This window comes from Ursus maritimus, unplaced genomic scaffold (assembly GCF_017311325.1).
Source record: "Ursus maritimus isolate PB19 unplaced genomic scaffold, ASM1731132v1 scaffold_8, whole genome shotgun sequence".
Lineage (NCBI taxonomy): Eukaryota > Metazoa > Chordata > Mammalia > Carnivora > Ursidae > Ursus > Ursus maritimus.
In genome coordinates, this window is record NW_024426996.1 from 6241652 (window position 1) to 6256899 (window position 15248).

At 39.5% G+C, this 15248-nt stretch overlaps 1 protein-coding gene across 1 annotated transcript in view; it reads left to right on the plus strand.

Annotated features, from left to right (window-relative positions):
• Window positions 1-438: 438 nt before the first annotated feature.
• Window positions 439-15248, plus strand: part of UNC5C (unc-5 netrin receptor C) — a 335202-nt gene continuing 320392 nt past the window's right edge. Inside the window, exon 1 of the mRNA XM_008707176.2 lies at window positions 439-724. Within this exon, the coding sequence (XP_008705398.1) occupies window positions 601-724 (124 nt within the window). The 5' untranslated portion in view covers window positions 439-600. The remainder of the gene's footprint in view (window positions 725-15248) is intronic.

Genomic DNA, 15248 nt, shown 5'->3' on the forward strand with positions numbered 1-15248 from the left:
TGCCTCCGCGCACCCGTGCGCCCCAACGCTAGGAAGTGACCCTCCTTGGCCACCCAGCAGCGGCAGCCTGGACGTCTCTCCGCTGGCGTGAGGACACTGAGATTGGAGACCGGAGAGCCCCTCTGTGCCCAACTCCCTCCCTCCGCTCCCACCTCCTCCCACCTTTGCTCCTCCCTCCGTTGCCTTCAGCCGCCTCCCCCACCCCCTTGCCTGTGTGCGGTGTTCTGGCAAGAAGGGCTCGGACAGCCAGTCCGGGCCTCGCGCAGCGGCGGGGCTGCGGGCCATGTTCCCTGGGCCTGCGGGGGAGAGGCGAGCGCTCACCTGCGCCTCCCCGGACTTCCCCAGGCTGGGGGCTGAGCAGCGCTCATCTCGAGCCGCCAGTTAGAAGGCACAGGAAAGGAGGGACCGCCAAATCCCTCCTCAGCGTCTCCTCTCCACCCCCTTTTGGCTCCTGCCCTTGGAGAAAGTGGAGTGTGGCTCTTGGTTACCATTATTTCTTCGGACTGCTTCGTGGTGCACGGATTCAGCTGCTTCCCAGTGGGGTTTTCCGCTGTTGGCGCGTCTCTCTGTGTGGTTCCGCCCGGCACACCTCTGTCGACGATGAGGAAAGGTCTACGGGCGACAGCGGCCCGCTGCGGACTGGGACTGGGATACGTGCTGCAAATGCTCGTGCTACCTGCCCTGGCCCTGCTCAGTGCCAGCGGTACCGGCTCGGCAGCTCAAGGTAAGGGAGTCCGCAAAGCTCCGCGGCCACCTCCCTTCGCTTCTTCCTTCCCTCTCCTTCCTCTCCCCCTCCCCAGTTCTCCTGGCTTCCTTAATTCTTCTCGTTGCTCTCAACTGGAAATCAGTTCACGTTCCACTTTCCCAACTAGTCAAGAAGCTTTGGCGATTATTTTTAATCCGTCTTCCGAGATGGTCACGGATGGACCAGGGACGCACGGGGTGTGGACCTACATCGGTCTGCCTCTGAGCATGTGGGCGCCTTGGGTGTCTTTTGCACTTTCTGCTCCACACTCACACGTTGTTGCATATTGTACACACAGAGGTTTGCAGAGACTCTCGGTGCGGGTGGCTGGGTGGCATGCCATAGGTACACCCTGATGCGCAGAGGCTCCCCGCGCTGAGCCACATGTGGGGTTGCGGGATCTTCAGGGCGTCTCTGAGCACGTTGGACGCCGAAGGGCGCTCAGCTAAGGAAATGTGTCCATTACCGCCGAGGACCCACCGGCGCCGGTGCCACTCTGCTACTGCTTGGGGCGCTGTGGAGATGCAAGGCGCTGCCGGACCCGCCACCCAGCCTGCGGCAGGCCCCGGGGTGTGCACGCCTCCACACTCTTACCCTTTCCGAGTCTTCCTCCTAGTAAGCCACGGCGAAACTTAAAACCCCAGAGCTCTGGGAAACGGACTGGTTGTTCAAACCAAATACGAAACTCCCCCGGGTAATGGGCCAGTTTATAACTCTGACATTTTAATTTAACGCGTCTGAGCTTTAAAATAAGTGACCAGGGCCGTGGGCGAAACAGGGGTTGGGAGAGGAGCGGTCAGGAGTTGAGGGTGGAAAAGGAGGGAGGGGAAGCACGGGGGCTGATTGCCTTCTTGTCCCCCGAGTTTGAAGTGGCAGCGGCAGCTTCCAGCCTTCCGAGCCCAGGAAACTGAGTGGAAGGGAGAAGGACAGGGAAGAGCCAACGCTGCCCCCTCTGGGGTCTGTTTCGGGTCACCTGGGCCCCAACCTTCTTGCCAAGCCAAGCGCCCACCTCGGTCTTTTCGACCAGCTCTGTGGTGGTCGCTGGCTTAGGGGAGGCAGCTGTTTTTCCCAGGGCGGGGGTGATGGAAGCTTATGCTGCGTTCGGAGGTAATTCAGGGATCCCATCATCTCGGTTACACTTCTTTCCAAATTTGGAGAGCAGAGGAGGTGCAGAGATAGCCTCGAACTCCCGCGGCGTTGCTCGGACACTCTGGAGGTTCCCGACTGCCTTCCCTCTGATTTGCGAAGGCTCTTTGGGGAGAGGGCGTTGGAGGTGGAGGGGAGCGCTGAGCGCTGGCGAGTGTGGTCCGAATGAGGAGGTAAGTGATTAGCAAGGCTTTGTGAATTAGCGATTGCTACTTCGGGAGTACATTTTCCTGCTGCCTAGCTAAGTAGCCACGCTCATAAATCCTCCCTTCCCTTCTTACCAGATGCCTCCCATCCCCGAGGTTCTGCCCTGATTTTCTCATGCAAACTTCCAGAGCTCATCTGTCCATTTTACGAAGGAATCCTATGAACTTGTAGATTCTTGAAATTGGTAGGAAGTTCTCTGGGTAGCAGCCAAGGGTGTTTAGAGAGGAGTGTTTGGAAGTTTAAGTGAACAACCTGATGAATAGTCGTGAAATCAATCGCGCGAGCCCCTGTGGGATTCGCCTACTGTTATTGGGCGCGCAAAGGCCATGGGGTGGGGTTCAGATGGGGGTGGGGGGAGCTGGGCGGTGAGAGAACTGTTTGGGAAAAGGACAAGTTAAAGTCCCCAAAGATGCCTAACAGGAGCTATAGGATTCTTGCGGAGAGCTTGCTACAGCCACATTAAAAAGACTGGGTCGAAAAAAAAATCAATAAAGATAATCAAACAGGAGATTGTAAGTGGATTAATACTGAAAGAAGGGAGAAGAGATTAAAAGAAAAAGACACTGAAGACTGAGTGAGGGAGCTGTGCCACTTGCACTTTTCTTATAGACCAGGCAATCCAAAGATTGGGGATTGAACCTGTGCCTCTGGTCTTAAATGGAAAAATAAAATGTATCCTGTAGGATATGTGCATTTCAGTGGTGTTCCTCTCCATTTAGTTTGTCTGGTTATTTCAGTTGCTGGTGAATAAACTATGTTTGAATCTTGCAGTCTTGAAAGACACTGTACTACCACTTTTATCTTTGTTAGCCTCCACGTTTCAGGACACCAGCTCTTTCTGTGTTGTCTGTTAGGTATTAAAAATGTAGAAAGCAGGAAACTCAGCTACTATCACCATCACTGTAACCCATTTCCCAACCTGCTTACTGTTGAACCACTAGCAGATTTGCTTCTCAGAATCACACTTTTCTGTCAGTCTGGCATTCAGATCTCCTCTTCCTTCTAATTTCTTCTCCTTTCTCCTCTCTCTTTGGACTAGCACAGTAGGGATACCGAAGATGCTGTTGCTCCCTCAAGGTATGATTTCCATGTGTGGAACACTTAAAGATGGAAATGAACTATTTTTATGAATGGAACTACATATGCAATTAAGATGAGAAAGTTAATTTGAGTACTTGACAATGTGGATGAGATTTATTTATTCCGTTGTTAGAGAAGTAGTAGAAAAATTTGCATCTTTAGAAAATATGTATGTCTTCAGAGGTAGCCAAAAAACAACAGATGTTTAAGACGAAAAAAGAAGCATAATAGGTCTTATTTGTGAGTGTACTGTGTTTTGTAACTGTGGTTTACATGAAGACCGCAGTCATTTTATTTAGGTCCTTGGGAGATTCTCCAGGCTTTAGGCAAGAACTTTCTCCTTTCTGGCTATGCCTTAATTGTTTCATTCAGGATTGCCTGAAACTCCTAGCTCTGGGGGAAAAAATGTGTTGTTTCTGACTTCCAAGAATGAAAGATTTTACTAGGTAGAGAGAGAGAGACAGAGGCGGAGAGAGAGAGAGAGAGAGTATTTGATCAGTGTGCCTCAGAGTTAATGCCCTCCTGTTTTAGAAATGCATTTATTTCTGGATTACACAGCATCGATATTCTGCTTATCTAGCACCAACTAGTGTTATGAGTGTTAACATCACCGAAGTCAAGAGAAAATTAGTGAAGACTTTAATCATATTGGGAATATTTGCTGCTACCGGAAGTTAATTTATAATTTTTTTAAACAAATAGTATACTTCTTCCTCCAAAAGAGTAGAAATTACCTTTATGAATTTATGCATATTGCTGTGGTACGAATAGACAGTTGGCATGAAGGATAACTGAATTTCATTACAATGATATCGTATTTTCTCCATTTTAGCAGAGTAAATTCATAAAATCACATTTGGAATTTGCAATAAAGAAAAGTAGGTTAGTTTATTTTTGTTTAGAAAAAAATGATTTCATGTATTCTAGCTTAAGGAATGCTTAAAATGCCTCAGAGGACAAACTTTCCAAATACTTGCAAAGAAGGACGAACTATTAGATTGTTAACATTCACTGATTCCTTAGTCTTCTGTATTCTGGATACTGGGGATTCAGCATTCACCAACACAAGTTCTTCGACTGTCTCCCATTTTAGTCTGGGAGCTGGACATCCTGATCAGAATTCATACCGATATTTTTTAAGCAACCCCCGCCAACATAAAGGAGGCAAGAGCTCTCCCAAGGCAAACCCTCCTAGCTTATTTAGAATTATTGTTGAGACTTAAAAATAACTGTTCTTTAATGTATGCTACCTTCTCCAATTAGTGCCAACAGCCAGAGTGTGCTCTATTAGGCCTGAACTGCATTTAGCACTTTTCTGATTTAGGTCATGGCTTTGCTGGAGCAGCAGAGGGAGTCTCTCTCAGAAGACACATTAAAATTACAGGCTGCAACCACTTCAGGAAGATAATAGGGGAGAATAGTGGGGGTGGGGGTTGAGCCAGAGTCCTTGCCTTGTGATTTTAACCTACATTTTTTTTTTTTTTAGTTTGATTTTTATATTCGTGGAAGTTAAAAACAAACCTGTTCACATCTCCCCACAAATTAGAAACACATTAGCTCGTTTGGATAGTGTATGATATTAGAAGTAAAACTCTAAACAAACAATTGTTGTGCACTTATTATGTCCCAGACTGTGTGCTGTTTGTCAGGGATACAATGTTGAAAGAGACAGTTTCAGCCCTCAAGAAAGACAGACTTAGAAGCATGTAATTATAACTCACTTTCTGAAAAATAACAGTCAGCATAGGTATAGTACTTTCTGGATTCAAGTATCAAAGATAGTGACATGGATCAGGCAAATGTTCTACTGGGAGTGGTGGTGAGGTTTCCAGAATTTCTACACAGACGAACTTAAGGATGGCAATTTGGTCTGAAATGGGGGGTTCTAATGCCGAGTTTGCATTGCAACTGTCTAAGTTCTATTAAATCTGAATTAAATTTAATATGTATTTGGTCTGGTTTTGAGGGGGCACAAGCTAAGGGTTGTTAGTGGTATGTGCCCATTCCGCTGGCTGGCTTAGGGTTTATCAGTGTTTCCTAATCCTGCTTCTACCACCGCCTAATTGTGTGGCCGTGGGTGAGTTGTTTAACTTCATTTGTGACTCAGTGTCCACAGAAGTGACGTGAGGATAATATATACTATCAGCCCTGTTATGATTGAATGAGTTAATACATGAGAATTGTTTAGGGCCATGCCTGGCCCATAGAAAGTAAACATTCTTTGGCTTCTAACTCTGTAAACCACTGGCAAAGAAATCTGGAAGCTAAAGAAACTAAAGGTCAATAATTTTGAACTCAGACTGGGGATTACTTCAGACTCTGCTTCCCCAAAAGCAACAAATGAAGCTGTCTGAGGAGATGTTCCCAAATAGATCACTGCAAACTCCTGGACAGTGACGTGCATGGTTCCTTGAACAGTCAGTCTGGGGGAAGCTCTCTTCCTTCATAAGCCCAATTCTTCCTTTCTGCTCTCTCTGGGAAAATTAACCTAATGCCAGTTCTAAAAATGCCATGTTGAGTCACTGCCGGTTAAGTCCTGGCTGCAAGCTCTACCCTTGACTTCTATCTTTACAATGAATATTGAAAGATAACTTTTCATAAATCCATAAACACTTTCGTGGGGAGAAAAAAAACAAAACATGCCCAGTCCCAGGCTTTCGGATAAGGGTTTAAGGAAAATCAGCCCTTTATGCAAATGCCAATAGTTTTCCTTTAAAAAATGGCAAAGGTGTATTGTCTAAAGAACTTAATTGAATGCATGTTAAAGCAACACAAAGAAACATATAGAAAAATAGGTTGACTCAAAGGCAAAGCAAATTCACCGGGTCTTTTCATATGTTCGATTTAAATTTGCAATAGAAAGTTTTAGCATCATGATTTAGAACAACATGGATAATCTAGATAATATATTTTGAAACTTTCACATTTCATTAGTTCTTGTTGTTTAATGGTTATTTCTATTTTTTCATGTTTAGTGGGAACGTTGTTTTCTGGCTAACTTTCATGATAACACTAGGGATTTGTGGGGAATTTTATGTTACTTAGAGTTAAGACAGATCTTTTTCTTATAGTGTTTTCATTCTGCTTTTAATTTTTGACTGCTTGTTCTACACTTACAGATCCCCAGATTTCTCACTTGCTTTTTTATCTTTGTTATCCTAACTTCTTAAAGTTATGTGTGGACTCTTCTTTGATTTCATATTTTATTTGGATTTGGTATTGCTTATGTATTTGTGGACGAGGGCTACATGAAACTGAGACCTTGGGTATTGTCCCAGTATTGCTTAGTTCAAGGATTTTTAACTAGAACAGAGACTCACAGAAACTCAGTGCTATTTTTTATATGACTTTTTAAAAGTGGAGTACGTTTGCCTTGAGCAATATGAAAATACTGCTGTCTCCTTTTTTCTAGGTCTTAAAAATAAATCCAATAGTTGAATAACTTATAGTTTTTCTTATTTTAAATATTTGTTATCTCCACATTTATGGAGATTTTAATAAAAACATTTTATGGTAAAATTTTATGAGCTAACAAGACCAGAGATAGTAAACTTTTTATCCTTTCTACCTGATCAGAGCTTTCAGAAGAATTTTACTTTTTCATGAAAACCTAATACATATATTATGTTGACAATGTTTTGATTCTTCACAATCAAAATGTTAGAAAATACTGTTCTGCAATTTCAGATTTTTAAAAAGAGTTTGGGTTGAAGTTGTAATGTAGTTTCTCATCTTGAGCATTCCTGCCCCCACAAAAGTTGCTACTTTAGGATTATATAATGAGGTTTTAAAATACACAAAGAACGTCTCCAGATTTTAGAGGTACCTAAAACATGTCCAACCTTCTACATAGAGTTTATAGTGTTAAAGTTATGGAACATCAATTAAATTGAAGTTATAATTTGGAAAGTGAGCTATAGCTTTGAAAGTGCCAGATATGCAGATGTTTGTCCTTAATGCCATTATACTTTTTATTAGCAGTGAGCAAAAGTGCTTAGTGTGGCAAAAGTGAAGTCTAATATCTGAAAACTCCAATGTTTGGGGAATAGCCTCTTTTAATTAAATAACAAACCATATCTCTGTGCAGCGTGGTAGGGGAATGTGAAGGTGAGGGGAACTAGGTGAGACTTCATTATATTGGTGTACCTATTAGAATTCTCATTCTAAATGTGAAGGCTCAAAATAATCATGCTAATACAGAATACTGACTAATCAAATTTAACTCCAGAGTAACCAGTCTTATTTATTTTAAAATGTTGCGAAGATAGGAGTTTTACCTTCATTAATCATTGTCATTTGGGTCCTGTTGCTAGTTTCATTTCACAGCAATTATGAAACCATAAAAATGGCTCATGTAGGTAAACATGCATTATCTTCTCTTCTAACTAAGGAGGTTAAACAACAGAAACTCCCTCAGCACATTTAAGAAGTTTATTGATGAATGCTAACATTTCTCAGTTTTAGTCAATGTCTTAATTGATTATTTAATCATGAACTGCCTGAACTCAACTATTATTTTTTGTCTTTTCTGGGTTTTTTTTTTTCTGTTCAGAAGAAAAACCTTATCTATGAGCATTCCTTTCCTATAAAAAATAGATTAGTGCTGGCATATCAATGCCTGTATCAGAATAGCTACATTTGCAGCTCAGTTATAAGGGCAAATATGTCCATGAATGGAAATGCAGGTGTTTTTAAAATTCAAGAAAAATCAGTGTGTATAAAATATAAAAGAGTAGCAGAGAAGTATGCCATTTGCATAGAAATGTAATCACTTTAAAGTAATTCATAACGTATATTGTCTTAGACCATGGAAGTTTAGTGCAACTCTGTGATAGGGTGTGTGGTGTGATAATATCCACTTACAACTATAAGCATAATGAATTACATTCATGTATAAAAGTGAAGAGAACAATTTTGGACAATTCTAATCTCTGAATGTGCAAGTTTGTTCCTTATAATCAAATTACATATTTTAAATCATTCTTCTATCTTTTTGGAATTTCGGGAACCTAAAAAAATCCTTTCTACAACCAAATCAGAGAGTACTCTCTTTAACAAATGGTGTTCTCTAACTTTTGCAGGAACTAAGAACCATTGTCAGTGACAAAAGCTCTGCTGTTTTATTATATGTGATTTCCAGAGTCCTGTATTATATCTGACCCAAACCAAGCAAATAACCAAATTACTACCACAACAAAAAGTTTATGATTGGGAAGATAGAGTAAATAATGGTCATTTCACTTTGAGCATTAGGTCTGTGTGAAATATGTTGACATTTTAATTTAGCTTTTGATAAAGGGAAAATGATATATTTTATCTTCCACTGAATAAAGAGTTTGCCAAATACACACATCGTAGCCACCCAGTGGAAGTGCTCAAGTCTAGCAAGCAGCAATCTTGAAGTCATACTAAATAAAACAGTAATTACGCCTGTCGTTTTCTTCAGCAACTTCCCTTCTTCCTTCTGCATCTCCATAGGATGATGAAAGAATATAAGCTTTAAAATGTATTAGGGATCACATTCAAGGATTGAAAGAGCCTTAGACATTTCCCTCCCGGGCTGCCACAACCATCACCAACAGAGCATGCAGCTTGGTGGAAAACAGAAGCCCATTTCAGTAACTGCTCTCAGAAGCTGAGGAAAAACAGGCATGTTCAAATGATTTATTATTTTTGCTATCCGGAATAGAGACCTCAGATCAGCATTTCATCATAATATTATTCAACAAGCCCTCTGACTTGCAACTTTTATCTAAATAAGAGTGTTGATCTGCACTGACTTCAGCTAACACAGGAGAACTTGGAAAGTACTTAAAAGGTGTATACTTGAAAAAAAAATTATGTTTGGATTTTATTTGGACCTGTTTGAGCAGGATGTGCTTGTTTGAGAAATCTAGACTTAATTAGTGGAATAGTGATATATGGTGTCTGGCAGTCTATTTCACTGGTAATAGAATATATAATTAATACTCCAGTGGTCATTATAAAATGCACTCTCATTTCCTGAACTACTCTGTTAAATATTGTCATTAATAAGAATATGAACATCGTAGTTTAAATCTCATGTACATAAGAAATCCAGTAGCATTTTTAGAATTATGTAGGAGTTTTTTTTTTTGCTTTTTTATAATTTAAATTCAATTAATTAACATATAATGTATTATTGGTTTCAGAGGTAGAGGTCAGTGATTTATCAGTCTTATATAACACCCAGTGCTCATTACATCACGTGCCCTCCTTAACGTCCATCACCCAGTTTATACAGGAGTTCTTAAGGACAGTTCTTCAACAGAAAAATTGCTTAAGTGGAATTTTATCTTTATGAAAGTATCGCCGATGTCTTTATATATTGACCTTTATATATTGATCAAAATATTTTTTTTGTTTAGATTTACATGCACATGCATATATTTATATAGAATTAGAAGGACCACAGTGAAGAGAGTTAGGGTTTACTTACTGTAACATATTAAAAAAAAGGAAAGGATGGCTAGGAAAAGTTTTAACAATAGATATGTTTTCCCAGTAGGGGTGGGGGTAATCAGTTTATTGGATTTATTAGAAATGATGATAATGTGAAAGGTACATGCCATTTTTTATTGAATTAAATAACTATAGAATTATTTCCTGTGGGGTATTTCCAGGCAGAGTCTTAATGAAATGAAGAGTTACAAGGAATAGACAAATATAGTTCAATAATACCGCGTGAGCATATATATGCTGGCACAAATTGTGTGTGTGTAACTATTTTTGCTTTAGGAGAGTTTTTTCAAACAGCCTTGGCCATATCCTTAGGAAGCAAAGAGAGCCTATCAACAAATGAAAATAAACTTACTTATGAAACAAATTCATAAAGGTATTTATTGAATGGGGAAGCAAGTTTCATCACTGCTTTCTTACTGAAAAATTATATTCTACTTTTCTGCAAAAAGTTCCTCGCTCTCCTTTACGTGTTGGTCATTTGCATAGTGTCCAGTAGAGACACCTCTGTCTCACTGGCGCAATGGCTATCTATAGGAACAAGTGCTCTCCTATCTTCCAAGTGACAGAAACGAAGGGATCCCATCACCGTTCACTGGCTTATTTCAACATACGGAGAAATTCCCGTTGTTTTCTACCCAGCAGACTATAATTTGTTGACCAAGGGAGAACAATCATTTCCATGCACGAACGGGTAAAATCTTCATCCACATGCATGAGTCCCTCTCCACGTACTCTCCGGAAGAGAGATTTCCCTGGTAAGCACCTGCCTGAGGTGACCGCTCTTGTGGGCTGATCGAAGGAGAGGTCAGTTGTGTGGTTCTTCCCTGAATTCTGTAATGATTTGTTTCCACTTGCTAAACAAGTGTGGAGTTATGTTTCCAGACTGCAGAATATTTGGTTTTCTTGGACTCCCTTCGATGCTGTAGAGGTGGCTTTACTTCTAGGTATCTCTATCACATCCATGGAAAGCTTTATTTAAATGAACAAAGATAAAGGTAATTGAGAGGGGAAAAGGTTGTTACTAAAGAAAGAATATGCAGAATTTCATTCCAGATAGAAGAGTAATATACTTCCTTGCTTATATTCAATATTGTATTAAATGCAGGTTAATGTATCAATATCTATATGATACATCAACATGTGAATACATATTAGTTACTGCCACACATTTTCACATCACTTGGTGTTTCTGAACTAGAATTTTAAAAAATTCAAATAAATGCTAGGGTTCAGAATATTGTCTCGTATGGTCTCTTATCATATGTGTCATACATTCTTGGATGATACGGGGTTCTCATAGCAAAATATGTAGGACTCTGCTAGGAAGGGCAAAATAAATAATAATGCCTCACGGAGTTTTGTGATTACAAACCTAAATGCTAACGAGGGTGGCTGCCTGTTTAATGCTGAATTGCAAGGTTAAAAAGAGGGTCTTCAAGATAACAGCGGATTCCAGAGTCCTTGAGTTTGTTTTGCATTCAGTGACAGTCACTAAATTAGGGAAAGGAATGTTCAAACAACACACTTGAGGAAAAGTGATTTTTATAGAAAGGAGCCATTTCTGCTAATAGCCAGTAACTGCACGTAACCCCTCTGACATTAAAAGTCCATTAGCTAAGCCCCGTTTAAATAGCAGCTGATGCAGTGTCAGCTAAATGTACATTGGAATTTTTTTATATAATGCAGTAAGAGCAGTTCTATAATTTTTTTCTAAAACTACATACATTAAGCAAAACAAATGTCATCTGATAGTAGTGGCAGGGCTGCTAATAAACAGGCACAGATTTGTGATGAAACAGAAGTAACAGTCTATATAACAAGAAGATAATAAATGGTAGTGATGGTTTTAAAAGGAAGTCTGAGAAAAATCATGCGGAGAAGCTTAAGCTGACATCCAGAAAGAGTTGTTTCCTTCGAAACACATAATAACGTGCACTGCTTTGAGATACTCATTTTAAGTGATGTGATTTTTTTTTTTTTTTTTTTTTTTTTTTTTTTTACTGTTAACCTCAGTGTTTAGGTTTTCAGTGCACTTGGAAACAACAGGAAGGCCCCTCCTAAGGCACTAGGATGTGTGTAAATACGGGTAGGGGGGACACAAGGTGATTGAGAAAAGAAAACAAGGGAAAAAGTGAAAACAGAGGTCTAATTTCATATGTGTTAATATTTTAAGGTAATGACTATGATACTATGTATAAAAGCAATATGATGTTTCCTGCAATGAAATCAAAAGTTAAAATGTCCATTTTATACCCTACCCTCCCATTTTTACCATCTTCTGGATATTTTCTAATCTCCATTTAATTATCTGAAAGGTAAGATGTTTTACTGCAAATTATATTAGAAATCCAAGCATCTTTAATAGGTCGTCTTAAAGAATTCTCAAAGACAGCATTCTGTAACTATAAGGCCACTGTGGAGACAAAGTGTGAGGGTTGCCTAGTAATCTCGTGTGTGAGTTGAGAACAGGGCAGTAATTATCAGTGGCTGTCGTGCTTACACAACTATAAAGTATTACAAGAACTTCCGTACCCACCCCCCATTATCAGACCATTAGTGAAACCCTGTACAGGCAACAGTGGGGAGCCCTGCTCAAGCTTAGAACCGCAATCACTTGGGCATAAGCTTTGCGTATATTTTCATGTAGTCATTTGGACTCTCATCACACTTTTAGTACTCAGGATTATTTATCAATTTATTTCTGAATTTGAGAATTTATTCATAAATTTAAGTCTACCCTGAGACATTTATTTATAAATTTTAGTCAAACCTAAGACAATACATTTATTTTATTTTTTTAAAAACGTCAATTTTTCTTTATATGATAAAAAAAAAAACACCTCACATAAACCTGCATTGCTTGACAATGAAAAGAAAAGAAACAAAAGACAAAAAAGGAAGAGAAGGACTACTATTTAATCCTAATGGGGTGGCAGGGATCTCCTTTTTATTCGGATTTTCATACAAGCATTTCTTAATAAAACAAGAAGTATTTTTTGGTGGTGTTAACTGTTTTAACTCAGTTCCAGCCATTGTAAAGGCTTGTTTTGAATGAATTGGAAGCTTACATGGGCAGAATTTATGCAATTAAATTCCTAACCAAAATCCCATTTACTACCATATTACATGAGGAACTTAATGACTAATCTCATCTTTAGTGTGTGACATGAATATTAATAACAGATGGAAATATGCCTCAGTTCAACCAATGGCCTTTGGCTTTTAATTCTAAACCCACTTTATTTTTTTCAGACTACAACATCTGCTAAAAGTGACAATTTTCCGTATGTTTTTCTTTTTCTGTTGCACAAAACTTAATTCTATTGCAAGATGATAAAGAGTATCAGGGTATTTGGCCACACAAAAAGTTTGTAAACATCTATGAACCAGTATTATGAAATTGAATTATGTTGGAAATAAGATAATTCTGGACTGATTGAAATAGGACAATTATTATATTAGAATTTGGAATAGATTTTAGAAAAAATTACCCTGCAATGTTAATACACTGTTACTTTGTTGGGTACCTGTACAAATGAATCTTTTTTTTTTTTTTTTGGTATGAAGAATTACACTAAAAATTTTTTTGAGTGTATTTAATATACGGTATGGTTTGGGTGCTAAATTGAATTTATTTATGCCTGGAAATTTTTTTTTTTTTTTAAAGAATCTTTGGGGCACCTGGGTGGTTCAGTCAGTTAAGCGTTTGTATTTTTTTCTTTTTTTAAAGATTTTATTTATTTATGTGACAGAGAGAGAGCCAGCGAGAGAGGGAACACAAGCAGGGGGAGTGGGAGAGGAAGAAGCAGGCTCCCAGCGGAGGAGCCTGATGCGGGGCCCATCCCAAAGCACTGGGATCACAGGCCCTGAGCCAAAGGCAGATGCTTAACGACTGTGCCACCCAGGCGCCCCATAAGCATCTGTCTTTGGCTCAGGGTATAATTTCAGGGTCCTGGGATGGAGCCCTGCATTGGGCTCCCTGCTAAGCAGGGAGTCTGCTTCTTCCTCTCCCTCCGCTCCTCCCCCGTGCTTGTGGCGCCCTCTCTCTCTCTCTCTCAAATAAATAAATAAAATCTTAAAAAAATAATCGTTGATGATGCCTATTCTTTAGTGTGATTATCATGACTGTTTAGAATGGTGAATGGTTTCAGCTTTCTCTCTCCATTTTTTTTGTTTTGTAGTTTTACATTTCCTTTTCTTTATTGTCAGGGACTTAAAAACATAATCGATGTATGCATATGTGTGGACTCAGTAATCTCCTGACTTGGGAAATTAATCCAAACTCCTTGAAAATTACGGATGTCTACAACCAAGAGTGTTCATGTGGTAACTGGGCTAGGGAAACACTAGTAGCAGCTTTTACGTCAATCTTGTGGTGAGGGGAAATAAACTGTGACACTCTAAGCTTGAAAATTGCATCCAAGTTAAAAATCTCTTAGTTTCGCTCCACATTTGCAAGTAGAATATCAGAATAATAGTAATATTTCCACCATAGAATTGTGAGGGTGAACAGAGTTATCCAAAGTGTGTAACTGAGAACAGTGCCTGGGACCAGATATGTGTTTAATATACGTCAGCAGCTGTTGCTCTTGCTCTTGAATTTTCATTACCTAAGTCTATGCTATGCAACAATTGTCATTTGGCACAGCTATGAAAATATTTAAATATATCACAAGAAAGAGAGGATTGCACTGAGTTGGGGGTACCATTGGGTGGAAAAATGCCAGATGAACCAACGAAAACAGACTGTCACCGGTAAAATTCTTACAAGAAATGGGTTTATCTTAAAATCACATTTTTATCCTCAGTTATGAAAATTAAATGGCACAGTAAAACTTTTTGGAGAGTCAGCACATATTTGTTTCAGTTTTATGGACAATCGAGTGCCAAATTCTGAATTTAGAATATATTCTATTAAAACGAGTATCGAGAGGTATCAGGGTGGCTCAGTAAGCTAGGCACCCGACTCTTGATTTCAGCTCAGGTTATGATCTCGGGGTGATGGGAGCGAGCCCTGCCCCTGACTCTGGCACCTCACACTCAGCATGGAGGCCGCTATCCCTCTCCCTCTGCTCCCCCCTCCACCTGTCTCTAGTGTGCCCTCTCTCTCTCAAATAAATAAATAAAATCTTAAAAATAAACAAAACCAGTATTAAACAATCTTCAATGAAAAAACTCAGTTCATATTTTCCTTCACTATAAACTTTACTTATAAAGAGAAATCTAGGTAAAAAGGCTAGGAAAGAAAAAAAGCAAATTCTTTACTTTTTGCTAACATTTAAATTCTTTCTGGAAGAGCAGAAACAATTAAACTTCTTCACTTATAGCAGAAATTGTAACACACCGAAGCATTTACTGATCTTAAGGTAGAAGCAAAATTTATTAAACATACTTCTGAGCAAGGTCAAAGTTCTTACATGTGCAAGGGTCTTATTGTAATACAGGTAAACAGAGAAATTAATTAGATACCAAACTATTAAATATATGTGTTGTGACTGACATTTATTAATTACGTTAAATGCTGCATTTAATAAAGTATTTTTCCAGCAGATTAGTTCACGAACCAACTGTAGCTGAATTCTATAGT